The sequence below is a fragment of the Nomascus leucogenys genome, chromosome 22a (genome assembly GCF_006542625.1).
Source record: "Nomascus leucogenys isolate Asia chromosome 22a, Asia_NLE_v1, whole genome shotgun sequence".
Taxonomy (NCBI): Eukaryota; Metazoa; Chordata; class Mammalia; order Primates; family Hylobatidae; genus Nomascus; species Nomascus leucogenys.
This window is the reverse complement of record NC_044402.1, coordinates 96,336,305-96,363,327: the sequence shown is the minus strand read 5'-3', so window position 1 is coordinate 96,363,327 and position 27,023 is coordinate 96,336,305. Positions and strand designations below refer to the sequence as shown.

Sequence of the window (27,023 nt, the reverse complement as noted above, 5' to 3'; positions counted from 1 at the left end):
CAAACTGGCCAGGGGTGGTGGCTTATGCCTGTAATCCCAGCACTTTGGGAGGCCAAGGCGGGCGGATCACCTGAGGTCGGGAATTCGAGACCAGCCTGGCTAACATAGCAAAACCGCATCTCTACTCAAAATAAAAAAATTAGCCAGTGTGGTGGCACACGCCTGTAATCCTAGCTACTCAGGAGGCTTAGGCAGGAGAATGGCTTGAACCCAGGAGGTGGAGGTTGCAGTGATCCAAGATTGCGCCACTGCACTCCAGCCTGGGCGATGGAATGAGACTCTGTGTCAAACAAACAAACAAAAAACAAAAACCAAACCATGCTGCCATTAACAGCAAATGCTGATTAAATGTAACATTAAAATAAAAATAAACATTCTTTGTATATTTTTGTACAAAGTTCTGTAGTATAAAGGGAGTTCTGTAGTATAAAGGGAGGCATTGCTAATTCAAGGAAGAAGAGGGATTATCAGAAAAGCACTGTCTTCAATAAAGTGAAAGGAGATGGAGGGATTGGCCTGTGGTCGTACGTGCGAGTGTCCCCAACTGCTTGTAGATGAAGGATAGAAGAACAATGAAGGTGTGATCGTAAGTAGGTCTGTAGACTTAGTTACAGGAAGATGGAGGCATTCTCAAGTACTAAAATGATGATGTGTGAGAAACTCTGGAGATAGGTCACTACAAACTTAGGACACCAAATTTATTAGAAAATTTCAAAAGTTTTGAATGTCTGAGATTACTAATCGTGCACTTAATGTGAATCCAGTAGGACTGGAGATGTGATTTTTCTTGAGCAATATATACCTACTTGGGTACAATCATAGAGAAGGTAAGTAGTTGAATTCCAACGGGATTATGGTTTAGTTAAGTATGTGCCAGAGGGAGTTGAGGGTATTTGATAGGGTGTAGTTGTGACTATGGACTGTAGAATCTAAATTGGGCAAGGAGGAAGAGAAGATATGAGGGAGCAGATGGATACTGAGAAGGAGCTTAGATATTAGAAGTCTCAATCGAAACAAAGAAATATAGGAGGGCATCAGATCGTACTTGCTGGGAGCAAAGGATGTGGTGATCAGAGAAAAGAATGTTTTAAAATCAAGATTTCACAAGAGCTGCCATATTTAGTGATAAGATCCTAGAGGGGTTGCCATGAAAGTGATTGGCAGAGATGAAGCAGAAGACAAGGTTACAGATGAGGTTAAGCAACTAAGAGACTAGGCTGTTAGGTAGATTTAGTCACATGTACATTTTTAAGTCACTGAGACTGATGACCAAGAGTAGAAGCTCTTTTTATTGTAAGTAAGTACAATGGAACTCAAACTTCAAAAAATAAAACAGATTTTTTTATGGTTTACTGAACTGGGAAATCCAAGAGAATGGACATCAGAATAGATTCAGGTACATAATGGACACATGATATAATAAAGATTCTTTCTCCTTTCCTCTTTCTTTCTTGATCCCCCATTCTTTCTTTTTCTCTACCCCGATCTCTCTTTCCACTCTCCCCTTTCTTTCCAGTTCCTTAGACCATGGTTATAGTAATAATGGATATTGTGAGATGTTGGATCCAGGATATATGTTCTAGGTAAAGCTCAAAGGGTTTGCTACTGAACTAAATGTGTGATATGAGAAAAAGGGAGGAATCAAGGATGGTACCAGGGATTTTAGCTTAAATAGTGGTGTTAATGGTGATGCCATTTACTGAGTTTAAGAAAATATGGGGAAGTTCTGGTAGGGTTTGTGGAAGTTTATTGATCAAACAATATTTTGGACACATTAAGTTAGAGATGTCTATTTGACCTCTGAGTGGAGAGAGCAAAAATCAAATATAGGAGTGGGGAACTTAGGATAAAGGTTAATACTGGGGAGATAAATTTGGGAGATTCCAGTATATGAGTAATATTTAAAATATTTGGGCTGGATGGGGTCAATTAGAAAGGAAACATACCTGAGGATTGAGGGATGTCTGTCACACGAAGATCAGAAAATGAAAAGGAACAGGAGAAATAAGATCAAGAGATCGGCCGGGCGCGGTGGCTCACGCTTGTAATCCCAGCACTTTGGGAGGCCGAGGTGGGTGGATCACGAGGTCAGCAGATCGAGACCACGGTGAAACCCCGTCTCTACTAAAAATACAAAAAAAATTAGCCGGGCGTGGTGGCGGGCGCCTGTAGTCCCAGCTACTTGGAGAGGCTGAGGCAGGAGAATGGCGTGAACCCGGGAGGCGGAGCTTGCAGTGAGCCAAGATTGCGCCACTGCACTCCAGCCTGGGCGACAGAGCGAGACACTGTCTCAAAAAAAAAAAAAGATCAAGAGATCTATTATACATCATGATGACTAGACTTCATAAAAATGTATCCTTGAAAGTTGCTATTAGAGTAGATTTTAAGTGCTCATACCATAAAAAATAAGTATGTGGGGTAATGCATATGTTAATTAGCTTGATTTAGCCATTCTACGATTTATGCATATATCAAAACACCACATTGTATACCATAAATGTATACAATTTTTATTTGTAAATTTAAAAATGAATTTAAAAACATGAGAATGAATTGGCAATGAAAAGTTTAAGTGTTCACAGTTAGGAAGAGCATAAAATATATAATCATTGTGGGAATAGAGTGAAGACAGTTTTCAAGAAGGAGACAGTGATCAACTGTGTCAAAATACTGTTAAAAGATTGAGTAAAATGAGGCCTGAGAATTTACCACAGGACTTGGCATTGTGGAGGTAATCAGAGCTCTTGATGAGAGTGGTATGCAAGGAATAAATACCTCACTGGAGAAGATTCTGGAGAAATTGGGAGCAGAAAAATCGGGCAATTGCTAGAGGGAATATAGGATTAAGGCTGATACTTTTCCTGATGGGATTTTAACATGTTTGCATACTAGTGAAAATAATAGGGAGAGAAGAAAAGGCACATTAGAGAGAGTTTCAAATTGCTGCAGCAAAAACAATGTCCTTTAGTAGTTGACAGAAAAATGTATTAAAGGCCAAGTGATAGAAATAAAAGTAAATACCACCTTGGCCTCTATAAGGGAAACAACACCAGAGATAAGCAGAAAATCTTTAGACTGAGAGAGAAAAGAGAGATTATCTATGAATGGTAGACATATACATTGAAAATAAACCTCATTATTTTGGAAAAGAGAGTTTGGGGGATAATAGGCAGACTGCAAGTGGATTTTTTGAATACTCTGCTCCAAGCCATCTCTCTTTATTGAATGGAAACATAGTTTTTTTGTTTGTTTTTCTTTTTTTTTTTGAGACAGTGTCTCTGTCGCCCAGGCTGGAGTGCAGTGGCACAATCTCAGCTCACTGCAAGCTCTGCCTCCTGGGTTCACGCCATTCTCTTGCCTCAGCCTCCTGAGTAGCTGGGACTACAGGTGCCCACCACCACACCTGGCTAATTGTTTTTTGTATTTTTAGTACAGACGTGGTTTCACCGTGTTAGCCAGGATGGTCGATCTCCTGACCTCGTGATCCACCCACCTCGGCCTCCCAAAGTGCTGGGATTACAGGCATGAGCCACTGCGCCCAGCCGGAAACATAGTTTTAATATTAACCAGAATGTTAAGAGAGCAGAGACTCTCTGCTCAAACAGAAGAGCCATCCCTTCCCCAAAGCCTTTAGATTTAAGACCTCATGGGAGAAGGTGTGGCAGTGGCCCAGTTGGTGGAAAAACATTTGCTGAGGAGATGCAGGTCTGGGCTAGGAAGAGAAAACCACTTGCTGGGATCCTGAAAGTTTGAAAGGAAGTCTCCCTCTGTGATGTAAGTGAAACTTGTGGAAAGCTGCCCACAGGGATGCTGGTGAAACTTGCTGGAGGGTGTCTGCCTGTGAGTTAGCCTCACACCATGGATTGACAAGGTTGCTGACTGCTGGCAGCCACACCATGGGAGCTATGAGAAGCACTGGAATCAGGAAGAAAGCCTCTTCCTCTTACAGTGCTTCTTGGCACCCATGATAATATGCTGGTTGTCGAAGGAGAAATGTTATAATGTCCTGTAACATATCCCAAAGGAGGGCAAAAAAGGCAAATTGGGAGCTGAGGCGATAAATTGACAACTGGCCAGAAGCACAACTCATCTGCTTTATAGATCAAATTGTCATTTTCAGCAAATGCTTCCTCTCACCTAGATGAAACTTCTACCATGGAATTATTCTCTACTGCAAAGGAGATTAGCCCCTTTCTCTTAAGGTTACTGCTAAGAGGTTCAAATGTTACTTATGGTAGCTTGCGGGGGGGAAAAACCAGAATACATATTCACCTTAGGAAGTAGACCATGCTAGGAAAAAAAAATGAAGTTTTAGTTATAGAGAAGGGAGGTGGGGCCAAGTAAGTTTTGAATAAATTAGATTCAGTCAGGTTTCCAGAAGATATGCCCAATTCCCCCATTAAATTGTCTTGGAACCCTCATGAAAAATCAATTGCCTATAAATGTCTGGGTTTATTTCTGAACTCGTAATTCTATTCCCTTGATCTCTGTTTATCTTTATGCTAGAACAATGCAGTCTTTATTACTGTGGTTTTGTAGTAAGTTGTAAAATCTCAAAGTGTTGAGTCTGCCAAATTTGTTCTTTTTCAAGATTGTTTGATTCTTCTTGATACATTTCCATGTTAATTTTATGATCAATTTGTTAATTTCTACAAAAAAGGAAGCTGGGATTTTGATAGGGATTATGTTCCATCTGTAGAATATTTTCAGGGTGTATTGCATCTTAACAATATTAGTCTCCCAATCCATGAACATGGGTTGTCCTTTTATTTATTAAGAACTTTAATTTTTTTCAATAATGTTTTATGGTTTCATTGTATAGGTCTTACACTTCTTTTGTTAAATTTATTCTTAAGTCTTTTATTCCATTTCATGCAATTGTAAATGGAATTGTCTCTTAATTTCAATTTTGCATTAAATACAATTATATTAAATACAATTGATTTTTAAAATACGTATGGTTACTATTTTATTATAAGGGATACAAATCAGGAAAAAACACATGGAGAGACACATGGGGAGAGGCATGGGAGGGTCCTGGGTGCGGAGCTTCCATGCCCTCTCCCTGTGGAATTGGGATGCATCACCCTCCTGGCGTATCCTGTATACATTTGACTTTTGTGTATTGATCTTGTATCCTGCAACCTAGCTGGTTACAAGAACTCATTGACTAGCTTTAATATTTTTTGATGAATTAAGATTTTCTGTATACAAGGTCATGCCATTTGTACAGTATGTTTTAGAATATTTTGGATGATGTGTGCTTACAATAAAAACTGTAAAATTTGGTTGAGTGAATCAATTTTAGCATTAACGGAGTAAACAGTTTTGTTTTTTCATGTTTTTCATACAGGATAAATCAGCCAGCAAAGAAAAATCCAAGACAACAGTAAGATTTCTACCACAGCTGTCTATGGTAATTTACCAATATACCATCATACTTTATTCCTTTATAATAATGTTTGTTTACTACTTTTCAAGCTTGAAAGTAAGTTACTGAATTTCTGATTTTAAATTTTATACAATTTTAAATTTCATTTGATTCTTTTCTGATGGAGGAATTCTATGAGGTACATAGCTTAGGAAGAATAATATCAATAAAATAACTATAGGCTGTAATTTTCAGGTATGTACAGAGGATGGTTGGGTACAGGTTAGATTTTACAGAATAAAATTTGCTGTCTAGGTATGTTGAGTTTAATGCTGTTGAGTTAAACTATTATAACTTCTACAGAAGTTGAGTTTAAGTGGAGTTTCAATTCAAATATTATTTGTTTTGAAACATTTAAGAGCTCAGCATGAACTATGTAATGGAATTTGGACTGCTTTATGCAGAGATTATTCCTAATGTTTTGAAATAAAAAAACTTGGATGAAAATTTTAAGTGTATGATCTTGGACATTTCAGAGTACATGTTTTAATTGTGTACCTATTCGTATTAATAATACCAAGATTACCAAAAGTTCTACAAAATAGAATCAAAGCATTTTTTTTTAGTTCTGCAAATATTTATCTTGTTTCTAGTTTATAAGTAAACCTGAAATGAAATAGACATTTTCTCTTAAAAAATTTGACAAATTCTAAAATTGAAAAAAGGTATTAGCTTTTTTGGCATGTTAAATTTAAATTTACTTGCTGAATAAATATTCAGTGGCTGAGCTGAATAATCTCTTCTAGTCAGCAAGGCATGTAATTGTCTAAAATGCTTTTGTTGGCTGATTTAAAACCTTATATTGTGCTCATATTGACTGGCTCTTGTAATTTTCTTTCCATATCCTTTGAGTTTTATGTCTTTTAAAAGAAATTAGATTTTTAAGAGATATTTAAAAACATTCATTTATTTAAAAATTTTTATTTGAATATTAAAGTTTGTTCCTGGCTATAAGTTCTCCAGCAGTAATTAAGACGTAGGGTGATTTTCATTACGGACCTTCAGGCTTCTAGAGGTGAACCCTGTAGTTGAAATCGGCACTGGTGGCTCTCAGCTGGTGACCTGATTCTCACCCTTTCTGCACATCTCGTTCATATCCCTCCCACGAGTCTTAAATCTTTTATGGAACAAGATAAGAGTTGAACAATGAAAGGGCAGATGGAAAGATGAAAGAGCACTGACTTACGTGTTTTCCTAGCCTATTTTCCTGTGCACAAGGTATCTGAAACAAGGACTTGTGTGCAGGTAGTATATTTGAGAAGCAATAATAAGACATTGAGGAGAGTAAAAGTAGGAAGAAGAAAAGGCCATACAACCATGGGCCATCAAGTTGATTAGCGCAGTAGGCAACTGGTGTGTCCTGCCATGACCTTTGAGCTTATAGAATGCTTCCTGGAATTGATCACCTGAGGAGGGTCAAGGAATAGCATTTATCTGTCATCTTTCATCCTGTATTGGTGAAAGATTGTTGCTGGGGATGTTGACTCCCATCCTCTTCTGGCTGCTCATGTGTGTGAGCAGAGTGGGCTCTTCCTAGAGTCCCATACTATAGCATTAGAGGATTCCCACTGCAGAAAGGAAAAGACATTTCTTTTTTCTTTTTTTCTTTTTTTTTTTTCAGAGTGCAGTGGCATGATCTCGGCTCACTGCAACCTCCGCTTCCCGGGCTCGAGCAATTCTGTCTCAGCCTCCTGAGTAGCTGGGATTACAGGCGTATGCCACCACGCCCGCCTAATTTTTGTATTTTTAGTAGAGATGTGGTTTCACCATGTTGGCCAGGCTGGTCTCGAACCCCTGACCTCAGGTAATCCACCCACCTTGGCCTCTCAAAGTGCTGGGATTACAGGTGTGAACCACTGCACCCGGCCACAAAAGATATTTTCTTTTTTTTTTTTTTTTTTTTTGAGACGGAGTCTCGCTCTCGCCCAGGCTGGAGTGCAGTGGCACGATCTCGGCTCACTGCAAGCTCTGCCTCCTGGGTTCATGCCATTCTCCTGCCTCAGCCTCCTGAGTAGCTGGGACTACAGGCACCCGCTACCATGCCCAGCTAATTTTTTTGTATGTTTAGTACAGACGGGGTTTCATCTTGTTAGCCAGGATGGTCTCGATCTCCTGACCTCGTGATCCGCCCGCCTCGGCCTCCCAAAGTGCTAGGATTACAGGCGTGAGCCACCACGCCTGGCCAAAAGATATTTTCTTGATGTAAGAAGCTAGCATGGAACTGTTTACTGCAGCCATGTCTGGAATCCAAGGTGAGGCCAGCAGGATGTGAGACATCATTTGCCAGATGATTTTTCTGACATATGTGTGGCTGCTTGTCTTGGTTAGCTGGAGAAGCACTATTTGTAAAATATTCTATGAGATACATATTCTGCACTGCAATGTAAGAAGGAAACATTAAGGTCCTTACCACCCTTCTTCACCTAGAGTGATGGTGAGACTTGGAGAAATAGCTCAGCAACAGAATGGACGATGCAGAGATCTTAAAAAGTCAGGGTGGTGGCAGTGATGGAGTTGTTGTATAGGATGCTTGGGTTACATGGGGTGTTTTGGATATTTGTAGTGACTCCAGGACAATAGATGTCATTCGAATTACCTCTATCCCTGATGTGAAAATTCCAGGGCACTTGGACTAGACATCCCAGAGCCTTTCCTCTTTGTCATCTATAACTGCGTTCTTCTCAGGCCTTTGCCACACCCTTTCTCCCCAAAAGGAAGGCTTCAACTCTGAGAACACCTGTTGCACCTGTTAGCTTGAAAATGTTGTGCTCATATTTCCCTTCCCATTGTGTAGCCTAATGGGAATTCTAGAAACCAGAACCATTTGGGTTACAACATTGTATATGTGTGAAACATTCCCCTAATCTGGTGCTTGTATTTCAGAAAGTACTGTCTGAAGCTCATTGCACTCTTACCTTTTCCTTTCCTTTCTTTTTTTTTTTTTTTTTTTTTTTTGAGACGGAGTCTTGCTCTTTCACCCAGGCTGGAGTGCAGTGGCGCGATCTCGGCTCACTGCAAGCTCCACCTCCCGGGTTCACGCCATTCTCCTGCCTCAGCCCCTCCGATTAGCTGGGACTACAGGCGCCCGCCACCACGCCCGGCCAATTTTTTTGTATTTTTAGTAGAGACGGGGTTTCACCGTGGTCTCGATCTCCTGACCTCGTGATCCGCCCGCCTCGGCCTCCCAAAGTGCTGGGATTACAAGCGTGAGCCACCGCGCCCGGCCTTCCTTTCCTTTCTTTTCTTATCTTTAGTTATCCATTTTTTAGGGCATGGTCAACCATTTTGTAATTTTTTTGAGACAGGGTCTTGCTGTGTTGTCCAGGCTGGAGTGCAGTGGTGTGATCATGGCTCACTACAGCCTCTACCTCATGGGCTTATGTGAGCCTCACCAGTAGCTAGGACCACAGGCATGGGTCACCACGCCCAGCTAATTTTTGTATTTTTGGTAGAGACAGGGTTTCACCATGTTGCCCAGGCTGGTCTTGAACTCCTGGGCTCAAGTGATCCTCCTGCCTTGGCTTTCCGAAAGTGCTGGGATTATAGCTGTGAGCCATTATGCCCAGCCTCACCATTTTATAATTTTCTAAGATAAAGCTAAAATCACTTTAAAGTCAGTTTTCCCATTGTATTAGTTCCTTCTCATGCTGCTATGAAGAAATACCCAAAACTGGGTAAGTTATGAAGAGAAGAGCTTTAGTTGATTCACAGTTCCACATGGCTGGGGAGGCCTCAGGAAACTTACAAACATGGTGGAAAGGGAAGCAACTTTCTTCTTCACATGGTGGCAGGAGACAAGAGGGAGAAGAATGAGAGCCAAGTGAAGGGGAAGCCCCTTATAAAATCATCAGAGCTTGTGGGAACTCACTGTCACAAGACTAGCATCGGGGAGACTGCCCCCATGATTCAATTACCTCCCACCAGGTCCCTCCCATGACACATGGGGATTATGGGAACTATAATTCAAGATGAGATTTGGGTTGGGACACAGCCAAACCATGTCACTCATCTCTATAAGACTGATTTAGTAGGTGGAGGTGGGGTGGGGTGAGGGGTTAGGAGAACAGTATAGGTAGGTGTACACATAATTCATATATCAGAATATATTTTATTTATTTAAAGACAGGGTGTCTCTCTGTTGCCCAGGCTGGAGTGCAGTAGTGCAGTCTTGGCTCACTGCAACCTCCACCTCCTGTGCTCAAGCAATCCTCCCTCCTCAGCCTCCTGAGTAACCGGGACCACAGGCATGCACCACCATACCCAGGTTATTTTTGTGTATCTGTTTTGGTAGAGATGGGGTTTCACCATGTTGCCCAGGCTGGTCTTGAACTCCTGAACTCAAGCACTCCACTCCCCTCTGCCTCTCAAAGTGCTAGGATTACAGGCATGAGCCATCACACCTAGCCAAAAATAATTTAAACAATAAAGAATGCTGTGCATCTTCAAAGGAGATTACTTACAGTTGGAGTTAAGAAATGAAATGTAAACTTTTTCGATTTTGGTCTTAAAGAAAGGGCTAGATTTTTACAGGGAGATATTTTGGAACCTATTGGTGGCTCTGATAGGGTAATTAATACTATCTGACAAAACAAACGGAAGTCGAATCTCAGAGACTTAACCCAACAAAGAGCCTTGCTCATATGAAGTCTGACGGGGGTCAGGTAGTGCACCATCTTACAGCTATGCCAGTGGGAACACGTGGGCTCCATGGGTGTGAGATAGTGATGGAGGAGGCACACCAGCTCTTAACTGCCTGTCCCTCTACCTCTTAACTGCCTGTCCCTCTAGCTCTTAACTGTGTTTCCTGTTGTGCTCACATTTCACTGGCCACACAGATCATATGGCTACAAAGTAACTAAGAGAGGCTGGAAAATAATTTGGAGTATGTTGAGGAAGGCTTTGGAAACCAAGAAGAGTTGTGCCTACTTCAATAGGGGGCTTTAAAATGTTTCTGAACAGGGGAGCAGTATGATCAGAGCAGTGCCTTAGAGAGGTAGAGGTGACCTTTTGTTACCAGCATTTTCTGTAAATCCAGGCCCATGTCCCCTGTTGCCTGTATTATTCTTAAAAAGCTGCTAAACTAGCCTCATTGCTGACTCTAGTCCCCTGCTTCTCATGTATCCTGTTCCTATCATCAGAATCATTTATGAAATAGCTTTTTGTATGTCTCTATATCATAAACAGGATAGCAATATAATTTATCATCTAAACTAAGATGCCATTGAGAGTGAAAGTTCTACTAGTTATGCTTGGGCAAACTGAGACCAAAGGTGTAAACTGGGACTGTCTTCAGCAAACTGAGACTAAAGGTCACCCTAAAAGGAGACTGCAATGGCTATTGCCAGCCTGGCCAGTCAAGCGCTGAAACCCATGTCCTCCATAATATAACAGCACCCACTTGTCTAGCTCTAGTTTGTTCTTCCCTTACCTTTTATTCAGGTTCCTCTTAAACATAACCTCTGCAGAGAGGCTCTTAGTACTCCATCTAACCTAGCACTTTTCCACTCCTTCCCTCTCTGTCCCTTCACACTGTTCTGTTATTCTTCATTGTACATACTAGTTTCTGAGATTATGTTATAGATCTGTTCTGAAATAACTGTCTGTACCTTCTCTAGAATGTGTACTCCATAAGCGGTGGGACTTAGTCCTTTCCATGACTATAGACTGGGTGTCTTAGTCTATAGTCCTATGACTTAGTCTTAGTCTGTGAGCCCAGCACATGGTAGGAGCAGGTAAACCATTGTTGAATTAGGGAATGGATTACCTTCCCCATCCACTCCAATATAGCCTCAAAGCCTGCCAGTGACATTTAGACTCCAGTTCTTGATGCGCCCTCTGACTTCAGTAAGCTCTTTGCTGTCCTTCTCTGTGGAGATCCAGGTATGCTTTAAGGCTTAGCTTCCATGCTTTTTCTTTTTGAAACATTCTTAGAATACTCTGCTCCACATCCTGTCCTAGATGGAAGCACACGGTGTTTAATATTAACTGGACTGTGTGCTTTGTGAAGGCAGAGACTACATATTTCTTATCTACGTAATAGACACAAAAGTGGTACAACAGTATTTACTCCACAGAGTATAGAATATTAAAGGAGTTAATTCATGTAAGCCTCTTAGAACAATGTGGAACGCATATGGTAATCAACATAAAATATGCTCTAATCAATATATAAACATTGATAATTTACATTCTTTGTGTTTTGTACTAAGTCTTCAACATCTAGTACATATTTTATACTTAAACACATCTCCCTTCAGAGGAGCCGCATTTCAAGTGTTTGGTAGCTACAGGGGCCTAGTCCGTACTGTTTAGGCAGCACAGCCCTGAAGAATAGAAGAATAGCAGATATAAGGAGCAGCCACTCCCTCTAGGTCTGAGAGAGAGTGCTCAAGGAACAAACTTGGAAGAGCCATCCCTTCCCCAAAGCCTTAGATTCAGACCTCATGGGAGATGTGGCTGTGGCCCACTGGATGACAAAGACAGTTGCTGAAGAGCTGCAGGTCTGGGCTGGGAGGTAAAAACCACCTACTGGGATCCCGAAAGTTTGAAAGGAAGTCTGTGTCTGTGGTATAAGTGAGACTTGTGGAAAGTTGCTGTCAACTTGCAATATAAGCATACAGAGACAGCTCTCCAAGTAAAAAGGTTTTATTTGAGAATGATATACAAGAAGTGAGATTGCAATCCAGGACTTACGTACAGACTAGGGTGGCCTCCAGTATGTCTGGAGAACAAGTTAAATGATTAGGGTTTAATTGGGGAAAGAGGAGGTTATACAAGTTGTTCTGAAAGAAAGTTTATTGGCACTGGCAGTGTCTTACAAGAGCTGGCGATTGGTGAGTGTCAGTAGTTCCTAGGTAGAACTTGTGATCTTTTTTGAGACAGAGTGTTGCTCTGTCACCCAGGCTGGAGTGCAGTGGTGCGATCTCGACTCACTGCAGCCTCCGCCTCCTGGATTCACGCCATTCTCCTGCCTCAGTCTCCCTAGTAGCCGGGACTACAGGCACCCACCACCATGCCCGGCTAATTTTTTGTATTTTTAGTAGAGACGGGGTTTCACCATGTTAGCCAGTATGGTCTTGATCTCCTGACCTTGTGATCTGCCGGCCTCAGCGTCCCAGAGTGCCGGGATTACAGGCGTGAGCCACCGTGCCCGGCCGGTTTTGCATACTTTTTAAAGCGTTCTGATAAGTATTGCTGGATATAATTTTCCTTTATTTTCTTGCTCTAAAGAAAACAATTCTGAGACAAACCTGAGAATTTAAAAAGCAGTAAAGTATATCTTTGAATATGTTGGATAATATGCACTTTGTAAATAGTCTTTCTGTAAAATTTGGTTCAGTGAACCAATTTTAGCACTAACAGAGTAAACACTTTTTTCCCCTCATATTTTTCACAGGGGAAATCAGCCAGCAAAGAAAAGTTCAAGGCACCAGCAAGAGCTTTACCACAGCTGTCTATGGTAACTTATGCAAATATATTCTCATTGAATTTTTGTGCTTCAAAAAATGTTTATTAGTTTTCTAACTTGAAAATAAGTAAGCGAATTCCTGCTCCATTTGATTATTTTCTGATGGAGAAATTCTATGAGGTGTGCATATTAGGACAAATAACTATCTTAGTAAAGTAACCATAAGCTATAATTACCTGTGTATGTAGAATATTTCAGTATTCTGAATGAACGACTTGCCAAGATTGGTTAGCAAAAAGGAGTATCAGCGTTGAAGTAAATAGAAAAGGGCTTGGGGTAAAGCTTTGCCTCTACTGGCCCTGTGCCCTCTGGGGAGTCACTTACCTCTTGAGCCTCAGTTTCTGAGTTTGAAAATGAGCTGAGTTGATTTGATGATCTTCAAGGAGATGGCTCTTCCAGCAGAAAAATGCCATGCTACAAAATATTTCTTAGATCTTGGGATCTTTTTTCATTATTTTGAGTATAAAGTGTCATTGTCTTGTGGAAGAGGCAGTTAATAGACATTTTCAGTTGATAAAGCCCTGTGCAAGTTGGATTTTAATGTAATAAAATTTATTATCTAGTAATTATGTGGAGTTTAATGCCACCAAGTTACACTCTTGTGACTCCTGAAAGTTAAATTTAAAGGGAGGGTCAATGCAAATATTGTTTTTAAAAAAATTGATAAAATATACATAACATAAAATTTACCATTTTAACCATTTTTAAGTATTCAGTGGCATTTAGTACATTCACATTGTTGTATAATTATTACTACCACTCATCTCCAGAACTCTTTTCATCTAACTAAACAGCAACCCTGTCCGTTAAACAAAAACTCCCCATTTTACCCTCCCCCCGCTCCTGGCAAACCACCATTCTACTTCTTGTCTCTATGTATTTGACTACTCTAGGTATTTCATACTGGTGGAATCATACAATATTTGTCCATTTATGGCTGGCTTATTTCACTTAACATAAGGTCTTCAAGGTTCATCCAAAGCATTATTTGCTTTGAAAGATATTTCAAAAGCTGAGAACAAACTATAGAATTGAATTTGTGTTGCTCTGTACAGAGAAGATTCCTGATAATTTGAAATGAAGGACAGTTTCACTTAGGAAACTTGAACTAACATTGTTAGATTAATTATATTGAACATTTAAAAATACAAATTTTAATTGAAAATATACTTTTATTGATAATGACAAATTATTGTAAAATGCCTGCAGAATCAAGCCATACCATGTTTTCTCTAGTTCTGCAAAATCCCTCTTAATTTTCTAGTGTAAAAGATAAAAAACTGAAATGGAATAGACATTTTTTAGTTTGTTGTGGATTGTTAGTTTACAGATGTAGAAATATAAACTTAATTTAAATTTTCTTATTGAATATCTATGGCTGAGATGCATAATAATTCTTGCTTGTGGGTGAAGCATATAATCATCTAAAATGCTTTTATTGACTGATGTAAACCTGGTTTTGTATTCATATTTGGCTGTGTCTTGCAAGTTTTCCTCAGCATTCTTTGAGTCTTATGTGTTTTAAGGGAAATCATATTTTCAACAGATATTTAGAAAATGAGCTATGGATTTTTTTAAAAAACTACTTTTATTTGAATACAGTATTAAGGTTTGCACCTGGATAGAAGTTCTCCAGCAGTAATTACGACCTGGAGTGATTTTCATTACAGACTTCAGGCTTCTGGAGGTGACCCCTGTAGTTGAAATCAAGGATGACCTAGCACTGGTGGCTCCCAGCCGCTGTGAGCTAGTGACCTGATTCTCACCCTTTCTGTACAACTCCTCGTAGCAATTCTATGAGTTTTAAAACTTTTATGGAGCAAGACGAGAGTTGAGAAATGGGAAGGGTGGGTGGAAAATGGAAGAGCACTGTCTTACATGTTTTCTTATCCTATTTTCCTGTGTAAGAGGTACCTAAAATAAGGACTTGTGTACAGGTAGTTTATTTGGGAAGTGGAAGTAAGAGATTAGGGAGAGTAAAACTAGGCAGAAGGAGAAGCCAGTACAGACACGGACTTTCAAGTTGGTTTGGATTTGAAAGGGAGAGACAGACTAAATTGTGCTAAAAATATATAGATTTTACTTTAAAATCCGACTGTCTGGGTTTATTGAAGAACCATAGGCTTTAGCAACGGTAGGTTTGTGTTCTGGTATTGCAATAATTGGCTTGAGCTAATTAGTCATTGCGTTTTTAGAAGATGAAGGTGCTCTCTCCTCTGCCACAGTCCCCACCACACACTGTCGTTTCCCAACATGGAGCCTGAGTGCCAGGAACCTATCATCATTAGCCTTCTCCCTTTTTATGACGCCTGCCAAAATTGTGTATGTATAATAATTTGTCACCCCTGCCTTAAACAGTGGAATACATTTGTGAGTTGTCAGAGCAATCTAGGGTGGTTTACAGCCATGAGAACAGGAAGACCTTTTGGAGCTGGAATGCAGAGGAGACCAGCAGAGAGCACCTCATTAAAATAGAAGGTTTAAAGACACTTGACAATATCTGGGGATGAGCAGTAGACTCTCTAGAATGAAGACCCTGGTTTTAGGTAACAGGCATTCACATCCAACCAGCAGCAGGACTTTTGTTAATGTCCCCCATATGGTGCACACCATGACCATTCACAGGCTTGAATAAGATCTGCTGTTGAGTATTTTCTATCCAGATGTTCTGATCTGTTTGAGAAAATGTCTGTGTTTATAAACACTCATGCATTTCATGGAAAAATGTTTTTTCTGTTATTGTTTGTTAATGCTATTTAAATTTTATATTTTAGGTGAGTACAAAGCCCCACTGGCAGCAGGCAGCTCCATCATTCCATTTGAGTGTAAAGCAGGATGATGAGAGTCCAGAACCATTTAGTGTTAAAAATGAACAGTCCTATGGTAAGAACTTCAATATTCTAAATTAGATTTAAGGATAATTTCTAGAGAGAGACCAGACAATATTTAGTTAATAGTGTAATAGAAGTATAAAACCTGAATGACATTAATGTCAAGTAGAAAAAATTTTCCCAAACATCTTCCCTCAGAAAATAATTGATTCTAGTTCTTAGTTTAGGCTGTTGTAAATGCTATAAGAGCTGATATTTTAGGAATTGGGATGTTGATACTAAAACTTTTTATTGTGGTCAGAATGTGCCTCTACATCAAAGACTGAGATTTTTCTAAGAGGGACTTTAATAAATTATATTTCTTTTTTAAATTTTTTGTGGATTTTAATAAATTGTGAACATTACTTCCAAATTAGTTATTTTAATGTTTTTATTATTTTGACTCATTAAATGTAGTGCTTATCAGATTGATTACAGTTAATATTAACTTTTTCTCATGGTTCTTTAAAATTTCTCAAATAGTTTTGTATCCTGTTTTTACCATAATTTTGATCTTCACTTCTAGAGAACTATATGTAAATGTAATAGAAAATTTTATTAGTATATTAATCAAGATATAAAGCAGTGGAATATTCTTGAAATAGATGTTTCTAGTTATGATGATACAAAAGAGGAGTAGTTTAACCTCCTGATAGTAAAAAAAAAAATTATCCTTACGATTACTTGATAATGTAATTTTTTCTTAAAAGGTGATTTAGCATCTTATTTTAAGCATGTGAAATGCTTTAGCTTACCTTTTAGATGAATAATTGTGCTCTTTTTTTTTTTAAATTTAAGCTGAATACATGGAACGTTTTGGAAAAAAGGGCAAATTACCCCACCAAGTTGATGATAGTTATGCTGGACCATCTACTTCCAAATCAAAGGGCAAATCTCCACATAAAGAACGAGAAAACTTTAGAAGTACTCTTGTTAATGTCATTATGTAAGTTGCATAGGCTAACCATTATGTGTTACCCACATTAGAGCCCCTGGCAACGTTTAACCTAAGAATATTAGAATTCTGTGCGTCTCTAAGGGTGCCTCAAAAGCTTGTTGGAATGAGGTCAGAGTATAAATAAAGAATGAAAGAGATTGAGTTTAACCCTGTTAAGTGTGTTCCACTTTTAAATATCATGAGTTGTAAAGGTAGCAATGTTAATACTTAATTTTGGCTGAATTTCTGAGAGTTCTTATTATAGCCATGGTAGCCAGTGGAGGATTCTAGCAGGTTTTTTTTTCCCCGATCTCATCTGCTTAGATGATGGGGGTGACTTTTCTGGCATTGTGATTCTCCTTGTATAGAAAAGGAATTGGGGTGAAATGGTCAGCAGTGTGTGCAGGGCCTGGTCTTACCTGGGTCTCACGGTTTCAGGACAGTTCATAAAGAGCAAGGCAGATGCAAGTCACCAGCTCCTCTTTGCCTTGTTTCCACACCACTTTGTGCTAGTTGATTAGTATTGTGTTTAGTTTCGTTATGATTCTCAGGGTGTACACCATTTGTGGGACAAATGGGGTTTCATGACCCATTGTGGTAACTCACCCACAGGACCCTGTTCTACTGTCCCATGTGGGACTTTACTGGCTAGATGGTCATCTTGAAGGGATGACAGTGGGTACTGAGTGCTTACAAGGCTAAAGAGGAGTGTATCGGAGTCCCATGCAGCTGGGTTGAGCGTATGTGCTTCTTCTAGAGTGGTTTTGAGTTTGCTTTTGCCAGGTGCCACTAGGATGCTACCAGCTTTCCCCACTTACCTTGTTTTCTTGACTTAAGCACTCTCAGATCAAACAAGCAGTATGATCAACACCCAAATCAATGGAGGGTAGACCTCTGGTTACTAATTTTTAGAAGAATTTTTTTTTTCTACCTAAAGCCCTGGCCAAGAAAGACAAGCTTTCTTGACACAACTTCCTGTGCCTGTTATTTTTAGTCTTCCCTTATTTGAGGATAGGACAGATCTTGTTTCAGCTTTATACAGGATTTCAGTTGGAATTCCCCATTTCATTCAGGCCTATGGCATCATCTTCTTCCCCATATGGGCATGAAAATCCAAGGCCCTGCCCCCATAAGGGCAGCCATAGCCTTAGGATGGCCATGCCTGGCTACTTAATTTATTTTCCTCCTGATTTTTCTGTTTTTTTTTTCTTGTAAGCTCAGCTATACATTTAAAAGGAGCTTTGTGATATACTATCCAGTATTTATACAATTGTACTGGGAGGTTTTCTTTTGTTTCTGTGTTGTAAGAAACAAGTCTATTTTAACCATCTTTTGTCATTTTTCAGTTGTGCCTTTTATAAACAGGATATAGATGGACTTACTGAAATTCAATCTTAGAGTTCTATGCTTTAATAGCTTGTTTAATCCCATTTGTATTTATTGGTATTTCTCACATATGTGGACTTCTACCAATATATTTTATGTTTTCTATTTATCATACGTTGCTTCTGCTTATTTTTTTCTCTTTTTCTGCTTTCTATTGAATTTTCTCTATTCTTCCTTTATTTTTATTGGTTTAAAAGCTATGAAATATATTTCTCTTCTTTTAATGGTTACCCTAATGTTTAAAACTACATATTTAATTTATATTTCTTAAGGTTGAAAATTCATTTTTTTCTATCTTCCTTCTGAATAACACACAAAGACCTTAACATGATTTAATTTAGCTCTGAGCTTTCCTTTATGTTTTCTATGTGATTATTGTTTAATATTTCAGTTCCACCAAGTCCTTGAGTACCCATATTTTCCCCTCTCTTTTTTTAACACTTGGATTTACTAACATGTTTTTTTATTATTATTATTATTATTATTATTATTATTATTATACTTTAAGTTTTAGGGTACATGTGCACAATGTGCAGGTTTGTTACATATGTATACATGTGCCATGTTGGTGTGCTGCACCCAGTAACTCATCATTTGGCGTTGGGTATATCTCCTAATGCTATCCCTTCCCCCTCCCCCCATCCCACAACAGTCCCCGGTGTGTGATGTTCCCCTTCATGTGTCCATGTGTTCTCATTGTTCAATTCCCACCTATGAGTGAGAACATGCGGTGTTTGGTTTTTTGTCCTTGTGATAGTTTGCTGAAAATGATGGTTTCCAGCTTCATCCATGTCCCTACAAAGGACATGAATTCATCATTTTTTATGGCTGCATAGTATTCCATTGGTGTATATGTGCCACATTTTCTTTTTTCTTTTTTATTTTTATTTATTTTTTTTGTTCTTTATTTTATTATTCTGCTATTGTTTTTTAATCATTTGGTAGAATTCCCATGTGAACCCTCTGATCCTGAACTTTTCTTTCTAGGAAGTTTTTTTTTTTTTTTATTACTAATTCAATCTCTTTAATTGTTATAGGTCTATTCTTGTTGAGCCAATTTTGATAGTTTTTATCTTTCTAGAAATTGGTCCATTTGATTTAGGCCACATTTTCTTAATCCAGTCTATCGTTGTTGGACATTTGGGTTGGTTCCAACTCTTTGCTATTGTGAATAGTGCTGCAATAAACATATGTGTGCATGTGTCTTTATAGCAGCATGATTTATAATCCTTTGGGTATATACCCAGTAATGGGATGGCTGGGTCAAATGGTATTTCTAGTTCTAGATCCCTGAGGAATTGCCACACTGTCTTCCACAATGGTTGAACTAGTTTACAGTCCCACCAACAGTGTAAAAGTGTTCCTATTTCTCCACATCCTCTCCAGCACCTGTTGTTTCCTGACTTTTTCATGTTTTCTTTTTTCTTTTTTTTTTTTTTTCAAAATTTTTAGAAAGTTGCTTTTGCATTCCACTCCTCATTTCTGGGTTCATTTTCTTTTTTGCTGAAGTTTGTCTCTTAGAAATTTGCTCCTTCTTTCTGCCTTTCTCTCTCTCTCTCTCTCCCCTTCCTTCCTTCCCTCCCTCCCTCCCTTCCTCCCTCTTTTCTTCTTTTCTTTTTCTTTTCTTTCTCCTCCCTCCTTCCCTTTCCTTCCCTTCCCTTCTTCTTTTTCTTCCCTCCCTCTCTCTCTTCTTCTTCTCCTTCTCCTTCTCTTTCTTTTCTTCTCTCCCTCTCTTTTTTGAGACAGAATCTCACCCTCTTGCCCAGGCTGGAGTGCAGTGGCATGATCATGGCTCACTCCAGGCTTAGACACCCTGGGATCAGATGTTTCTCCCACCTCAGCCTCCTGACTAAGGTGCGTGCCACCACGCCTGACTAATTTTTTGTATTATTACTATTTTTTGTAGAGATGGGGTTGCACCATGTTTCCCAGGCTGGTCTCAAACTCCTGGGCTCAAGTGATTCCCTACCTCAACCTCTCAGAGTGCTGGGATTATAGGTGTGAGCCGTTGTGTCTGGCCGGTAGTTCTTTCAATGAGAATAATGAATAGTAAACTCTAGATATTCATGTCTATAAAGGTCTCAATTTCATCCTTTTTCTTGAATTAATGGTTAAGTTAGGTGTGAGCCATTGTGTCTGGCCAGTAGTTCTTTCAATGAGAATAATGAGTAGTGAACTCTAGATATTCATGTCTATAAAGGTCTCAATTTCATCCTTTTTCTTGAATTAATGGTTAAGTTGGCTGTAGTATTAAAGAATAATAGCAGGTTTCCCCTGTACATCTGGGAAATTATAGATTGAAAAATATTAATGATTACCTTTTTAAAAATTATTATTTCAACAGTTTTTGAGGAAACAGGTGGTGTTTGGTTACATGGATAAATTCGTTAGTGGTGATTTCTGAGATTTGGGTGCACCCATCATCTAAACAGTGTACACTGTACCCAATGTGTAGTCTTTTATCCCTCACCCCCCTGCACCCCTTCCCCATTGAGTCTCCAGAGTCCATTATATCGTTCTTATGCCTTTGCGTCCTCATAGTTTAGCTCCCACATATGAGTGGGAACATTCGATGTTTGGATTTCCATTCCTGAGTTACTTCACTTAGAATAATGGTCACCAACTCCATCCACGTTGCTGCGAATGCTGTTATTTTATTCCTTTTTAGTAGTATTCCATGATGTGTGTGTGTGTGTGTGGTGTGTGTGTATACACACACACACACACATATAAAACATTTTTTATCCACTTATTGATTGATGAGCATTTAGGCTGGTTCCGTATTTTTACAATTGTGAATTTTGCTGCTATAAACGTGTGTGCAAGTGTCTTTTTTATATATAATGACTTCCTCTGGGTAGATACCGGGTAATGGGATTGCTTCATCGAATGATAGTTCTATCTTTAGTTCTTTAAGGAATCTCCAGACTGTTTTCTATAGTAGTTGTAGTAGTTTACATTCCCACTAGCAGTGTAAAAGTGTTCCCTTTTCAACACATCCATGCCAGCATCTATTATTTTTTGATTTTTAAGTTATGGCCATTCTTGCAGGAGTAAAGTGGTATTGCATTGTGGTTTTGATTTGCATTTCCCCGGTAGTTAGGGATGTTGAGTATTTTTTCATATGCTTGTTGGCCATTTGCATTTCTTCTTTTGAAAATTGTCTATTCATGTCCTTAGCCCACTTTTGATGGGATTTTTTTCTTCCTGATTTTTTGAGTTCCGTATAGATTCTGGATATTAGTCCTCTGTCAGATGCATAGTTTGTGAATTTATTCTCCCCCTCTGTGGGTTGTCTGTTTTCTCTGCTGATTACTTCTTTTGCTATGCAGGAGCTTTTTAGTTTAATTAGGTCCCATCTATTTATCTTTGTTTCTGTTGCATGTACTTTTGGATTCTTGGTCATGAACTCTTTGCCTAAGCTAATATCCAGAAGTTTTTCTGGTGTAATCTTCTAGAATTTTTGTGGTTTCAGATCTTAGATTTAAGTCTTTGATCCATCTTGAGTTGATTTTTGTATAAAGTGAGAGATAACCATTATGTTTTGGCATGCATTGTTGACGAGAACCCTATGTGACTTTATTTGTCATTATTTTGTTGGTAATCTGTCTTGGTTCTCTCTAACCTTTTTTGGGGGGAACATTTTATTTTCAAAGCCTCACAGATAGGCTTTTTTTTCCTTTTTTTAAAAAAAGCTTTATTGAGAGATAATTCACATGCCACTAAATTCATCTATGTTAAATGTAAATGTATGTTAAATGTAAAATTTGTAAATTTAGTGAATTTTTGTAGTTGCACAACCTTCACCAAAATCCAGTTTTAGAATACTTGTGTCATTCACAAAAGTTTCCACTTGCCCATTTCAATTAATCCTCTTGCCCACTGGTTGCCCCAGGCAATCGCTAGTCTTCTATCTCTATACCTTTACCTTTTCTAAAATTTCATATAACTGCAATCATATATTTATTTCTGAGGTTTATTCATGGCGTTTATTGTGTTTGGGTTTTGACTATCATGAATGATGCTGCTGTGAACATTTGCATGCATGTCTTCTTGTGAACATACATTTTCATTTCTCCTGGGCAGATAGCTGGGTATAGAATGGGGAGTTGTATAGTAGGTGTATGTTCAACTTTTTAAGACATGCTAAATTGTTTTCCAAGCTGCTGTACATTTTCTATTCCTACAAACAATAAATGAAGAAGTTTCTAGTTTCTCCATCTTGCCCACATTTTGTTTTTATTTTATTTTGTTTTGACACTGTAGCCATTCTAGTAGATGTGTTTTATCTTATTATGGCTTTAAGTTGATTTCCCTAATGACTAACATTGGGTATCATTTTTTGTGCTTGTTTGGCAATCATGTATCTTCTTTGATGAGGTGCCTATTTAAATATTTGGCCCATTTTTTTATTGGGTAGTTTGCTGCTGCTCTATGCATTGGAAGAGTTCTTTATATATTTCCTTTACAAGTCCGTTTCAGATATCTTTTGCAAATATTATCTCCTAGTTTGTGCCTTATCTTTTCACACTATTGGTACAAAATAATTTTATATATTTATGGGATACATGTAATATTTCAATATATGTATACAATCAAGTCAGGGTAATTGGGATATCTGTCCCCTCAAATATTTATTATTTCTTTGTGCAGATAACTCTTTGATATACTTATTTTATTTTGAATATATACCCAGCAATAGGATTTCTGGATCATATAGTATTCTGTAGTTACTTTTGCAACAACCTAATAATTCTATGTTTAGTTTTTAAAGGAACTTCCATACTGTTTTCTATATTGGCTGTACTAATTTACATTCCCACCAACAATGTGTGTGAATTCTCTTTCTCTACATCCTTGCCCACATCTGTTATTTTTTGTCTTTTTGATAATAGCCATTTTAACCGGGGTAAGATAATATCTCATTGTGGTTTTGCTTTGCATTTCCCTGATGATTAGAGATGTTGAGCAAGTTTTCACACATCTGTTGGCCATACGTACGTCTTCTTTGGAGAAATATCTATTCAGATCATTTGTCCATTTTTAATCAAATTATTATTATTATTATTTGTTGTTGTTGTAGAGTTGAGTTCCTTATATATTCTGGTTATTAATCCCTTATCCCTTGTGTATGGATAGTTTGCAAATATTTTCTCCCATTCTGTGGGTTGTCTCTTCATTCTGTTGATTGTTTCTTTTGCTGTGCAAATATTTTTAGCTTGATATAATCTTGTTTTTTCTTTTGTTGCTTATGCTTTTGAGGTCTTACCCTAAAAACTCTTTGCCCAGACCAATCTCCTGAAGCATGTTTCCAGTGTTTTCTTCTAGTACTTTCATAGTTTCAGGTCTTAGATTTAAGTCGTTAATCCATTTTCATTTTATTTTTGTAGATGGTGAGAGATAGAGGTCTAGTTTTATTCTTCTGCATATGGATACCCAGTTTCCCCAGCACCATTTATTGAAGAGGCTGTCCCTTCCCCAATGTATGTTCTTGGCACCTTTGTCAAAAATGAGTTAAATATAAATGCATGGATTTATTTATGCTTTCTCTAATCTTTTCCATAGGTCTAAGTGTCTGTTTTTATGTCAGCATTATGCTGTTTTGGTTACTAAAGCTTTGTACTGTATTTTGAAGTCTGGTAGTGTGATTCCTCCATTTTTGGTCATTTTGTTGTTGTTGTTGTTAAGGATTAGGGCTATTTGGGGTCTTTTGTGATTCCATATAAATTTTAGGATTGTTTTTTCTATGTCTGTGAATAGTGTCATTTGTATTTTGATATGGAGTGTATTGAACATATAGATTGCTTTGGGCAGTATGGACATTTTAACAATAATAATTTTTCCAATCCATGATTGCTTTGTGTTTTTTAAGGGATTTTCTTCAATTTGTTTTTTTCAGGTTTTATATTTTTCATTGTAGAGATCTTTCATTTTTTGATTAAATTTCTTCCTAGGTAATTAGTTTCTTAGCTGTTATAAATTGGATTGCTTTCTTTTTCTGAATGTTTGCTATTGGTATATTGAAATGCTACTGAGTTTTGTATGTTGATTTTGTATCTTGCAACTTTGCTGAATTCATTTATCAGTTCTAACAATTTTTGTGTAGAGTCCTTTTTTTTCTTTCTAAATATAAGATCATGTCATTTGCAAACAAGAACAATTTGACTTCTACCTTTCCAATTAGGATGCCTTTCTTTATCTTGCATAATTGCTCTGGCTAAGACTTCTGGTACAATGTTGAATAAAAGTGGTGAAAGTGGCAACCTTCTCTTGTTCCAGATCTTAGAGAAAACTATTTTAATTTATCCCCATTTAGTATGATGAAAGCTGCGGATTTGTCATATATGGCCTTTATTGTTTTGTGGTATATTACTTCTGTACCAAGGTTGTGGAGAGTTTTTTCACAAGGGCATGTTGAATTTTATCAAATGCTTCTTCCACATCTATGAAGATGATTGTGTGGTTTCTCTTTCTTTGGTTGATGTGGTGTATCACATATATTGATTTATGAATGTTGAACCATCCTTGCATTCCTAGAATAAATCCCCCTTGATTGTGGTATATTATCTTTTTGATGTATTATTGGATTTGGTTTTAGTATTTTGGTGAGGATTTTTGTGTCAGGTCATCAGGAATATTGACCTGTAGTTTTCTCCTTTTGTTGTATCCTTATCTGATTTTGGTATCAAGGTAATGCTTACCTTGTAGAATGAGTTAGGAAAAATTCCTTTCTCTTTAAGTTTTTGGAATAGTTTGAGAAGAATTGGTGTTAATACTTTAAAATTTTCATAGATTTCAGCAGTAAAGTTATCCAGTGTTGGGCTTTTCTTTTTGGGGAGACTTTTTATTACTGATTCAATCTCATTACTTATTATTTGTGCAAATAATTTTATTACTGATTCAATCTCATTACTCATTATTTGTCTATTTCTTCCCTGGTTCAATATTGGTAGGTTATATGGGTCTAGGGATGTGTCTATTTTTTCTAGGTTTTTGAATTTATTGTTTTGTAGTTGTTGATCATAATAGTCTCTAATGATTTTTTCTTAGTCTAGTTAGTGGTTTGTCAATTTTATTTATCTTTTTAAAAAACTAAATTTTAAAAACTTTTTTTTGTCCCTTTTTTTTTTTGAGGCAGAAACTCATTCTGTTGAGTACAGTGATGTAACTTAGGCTCACTCCAACCTCCACCTCCTGGGTTCAAGTGCTTCTCATGCCTCAACCTCCTAAGTAGCTGAGATAACAGGCACACACCACCACCCCCAGCTAATTTTTTCTATTTTCAGCAGAGACAGGGTTTTGCCACATTGGCCAGGCTAGTCTCTAACTCCTGGCCTCAAGTGATCCAGCTGCCTTGGCTTCTCAAAGTGCTGGGATTGTGGGCGTGAACCACTGCACTTGGATTTTGGTCTCTTTTATTTAGTTCTGGTCTTTATTATTTCTTCTACTAATTTTGGATTTGATTTGTTCTTGCTTTTCTATTTCCTTAAGGTATATTTTTATGTTGTTTATTTGAAATCTATTTTTTACAGGTTTCTTACTATAAACTTCCTTTTTAGCACTGCTTTTACTGTATTCCATAGGTTTTAGTATACTATGTTTTCATTTTTGTTTCAAGAAATTTTTTATTTCCATCTTAATTTTTTCATTGATCCAGTGGTTCTTCATGAGCTTGGTATTTAATGTCCCTGTATTTGTACTGTTTTCAAAGTTCCTCTTGCTATTGGTTTCTAGTTTTACTTCATTGTGTCTGATTTGATTTTTTTACATTTGCTGAGACTTGTTTTGTGGCCTAACATATGGTCTAACCTGGAGTATGTTCCATGCACTGATGAGAAGAATGCATATTTTGTAGCTCTTGAAAGGAACATTTTGTAAATGTCTATTAGGTCCATTTGGTCTACAGTGTGGTTTAGGTTCAGTGTTTCTTTGTTGATTTACTGTCTAGATGATCTGTCCAATGCTGAAAGTGGGGAATTAAATTCCCTTTCTATTATTGTATTGGTCTATGTCTCTCCTTAACTTTAATAATATTTTCTTTATATATCTGAATGCTCCAGTATTGAGTGGGTATATATTTATAATTAGATCTACTTGGTGAATTGATCCCTTTTCATTATATAATGATCTCCTTTATCTCTTTGTGTATTTTTTTACTTAAAGTCTATTTTGTCTGATAGAAGTATAGTTACTACTTCATCTGTAAAGACACACATAGACTAAAAGTGAAGATATACCATGCAAATTCTAAACCTGTTTTTGGTTCCCATTTGCATGGAATATCTTCATTTTTAGTCTATATGTGTACCTTAACAGGTGAAGTGAGTTTCTTGTCAGCAGCATATAGTTGGGTTTTGTTTTTTTAATCAACTCAACTAGTCTGTATCTTTTAATTAGGGGAATTTAAACTGTTTATATATATATTAAAGGTTGTTATTAATAGGTGAGGGCTTACTCCTGTCATTTTAATGATTGTTTTCTGGTGGTTTTATATGGCCTTTGTTCTCCTCTTACTGCTTACCTTTGTGATTTGGTGTTCTTCTGTAATAGTATTGCTTGATTCCTTTTTCTCATTTGTGTATCTGCTCTTCTAGTGAATTTTATACTTTAGTGTGTTTTCATGATGGTAGATATCATCCTTCTGCTTCCAGATGTAGATCTCTCTTAACAATTTCCTGTAGGACCTGTTTAGTGGTGGTGAATTTGCTCAGTTTTTATTTGTTAGGGAGTCTTTATTTCCCTTCACTTCTGAAGGATAGCTTTGCTAAGTATGGTATTCTTGGTTGACAGTTTTTTTTGTTTTAGCACTTTGAATATATAGTCTTATTCTGTCTTGGCCTTTACGGTTTCTGCTGATAAATATGCTGTTTTTTGGTTGACAATTCCCTTATATGTCACTTGACAAGAAAATTTTACAGCAAGTTTTCTTGT

At 37.7% G+C, this 27,023-nt stretch overlaps 1 protein-coding gene across 1 annotated transcript in view; it reads left to right on the top strand.

Moving 5' to 3' along the window:
* The window catches only part of DNAH7 (dynein axonemal heavy chain 7), a 332,081-nt gene that overhangs the window by 5,598 nt on the left and 299,460 nt on the right, over positions 1–27,023 (top strand). Inside the window, exons 2-5 of the mRNA XM_030802541.1 lie at positions 5,354–5,416; positions 12,828–12,890; positions 15,674–15,782; positions 16,568–16,715. Coding sequence (XP_030658401.1) covers positions 5,354–5,416; positions 12,828–12,890; positions 15,674–15,782; positions 16,568–16,715 — 383 coding nt within the window. The remainder of the gene's footprint in view (positions 1–5,353; positions 5,417–12,827; positions 12,891–15,673; positions 15,783–16,567; positions 16,716–27,023) is intronic.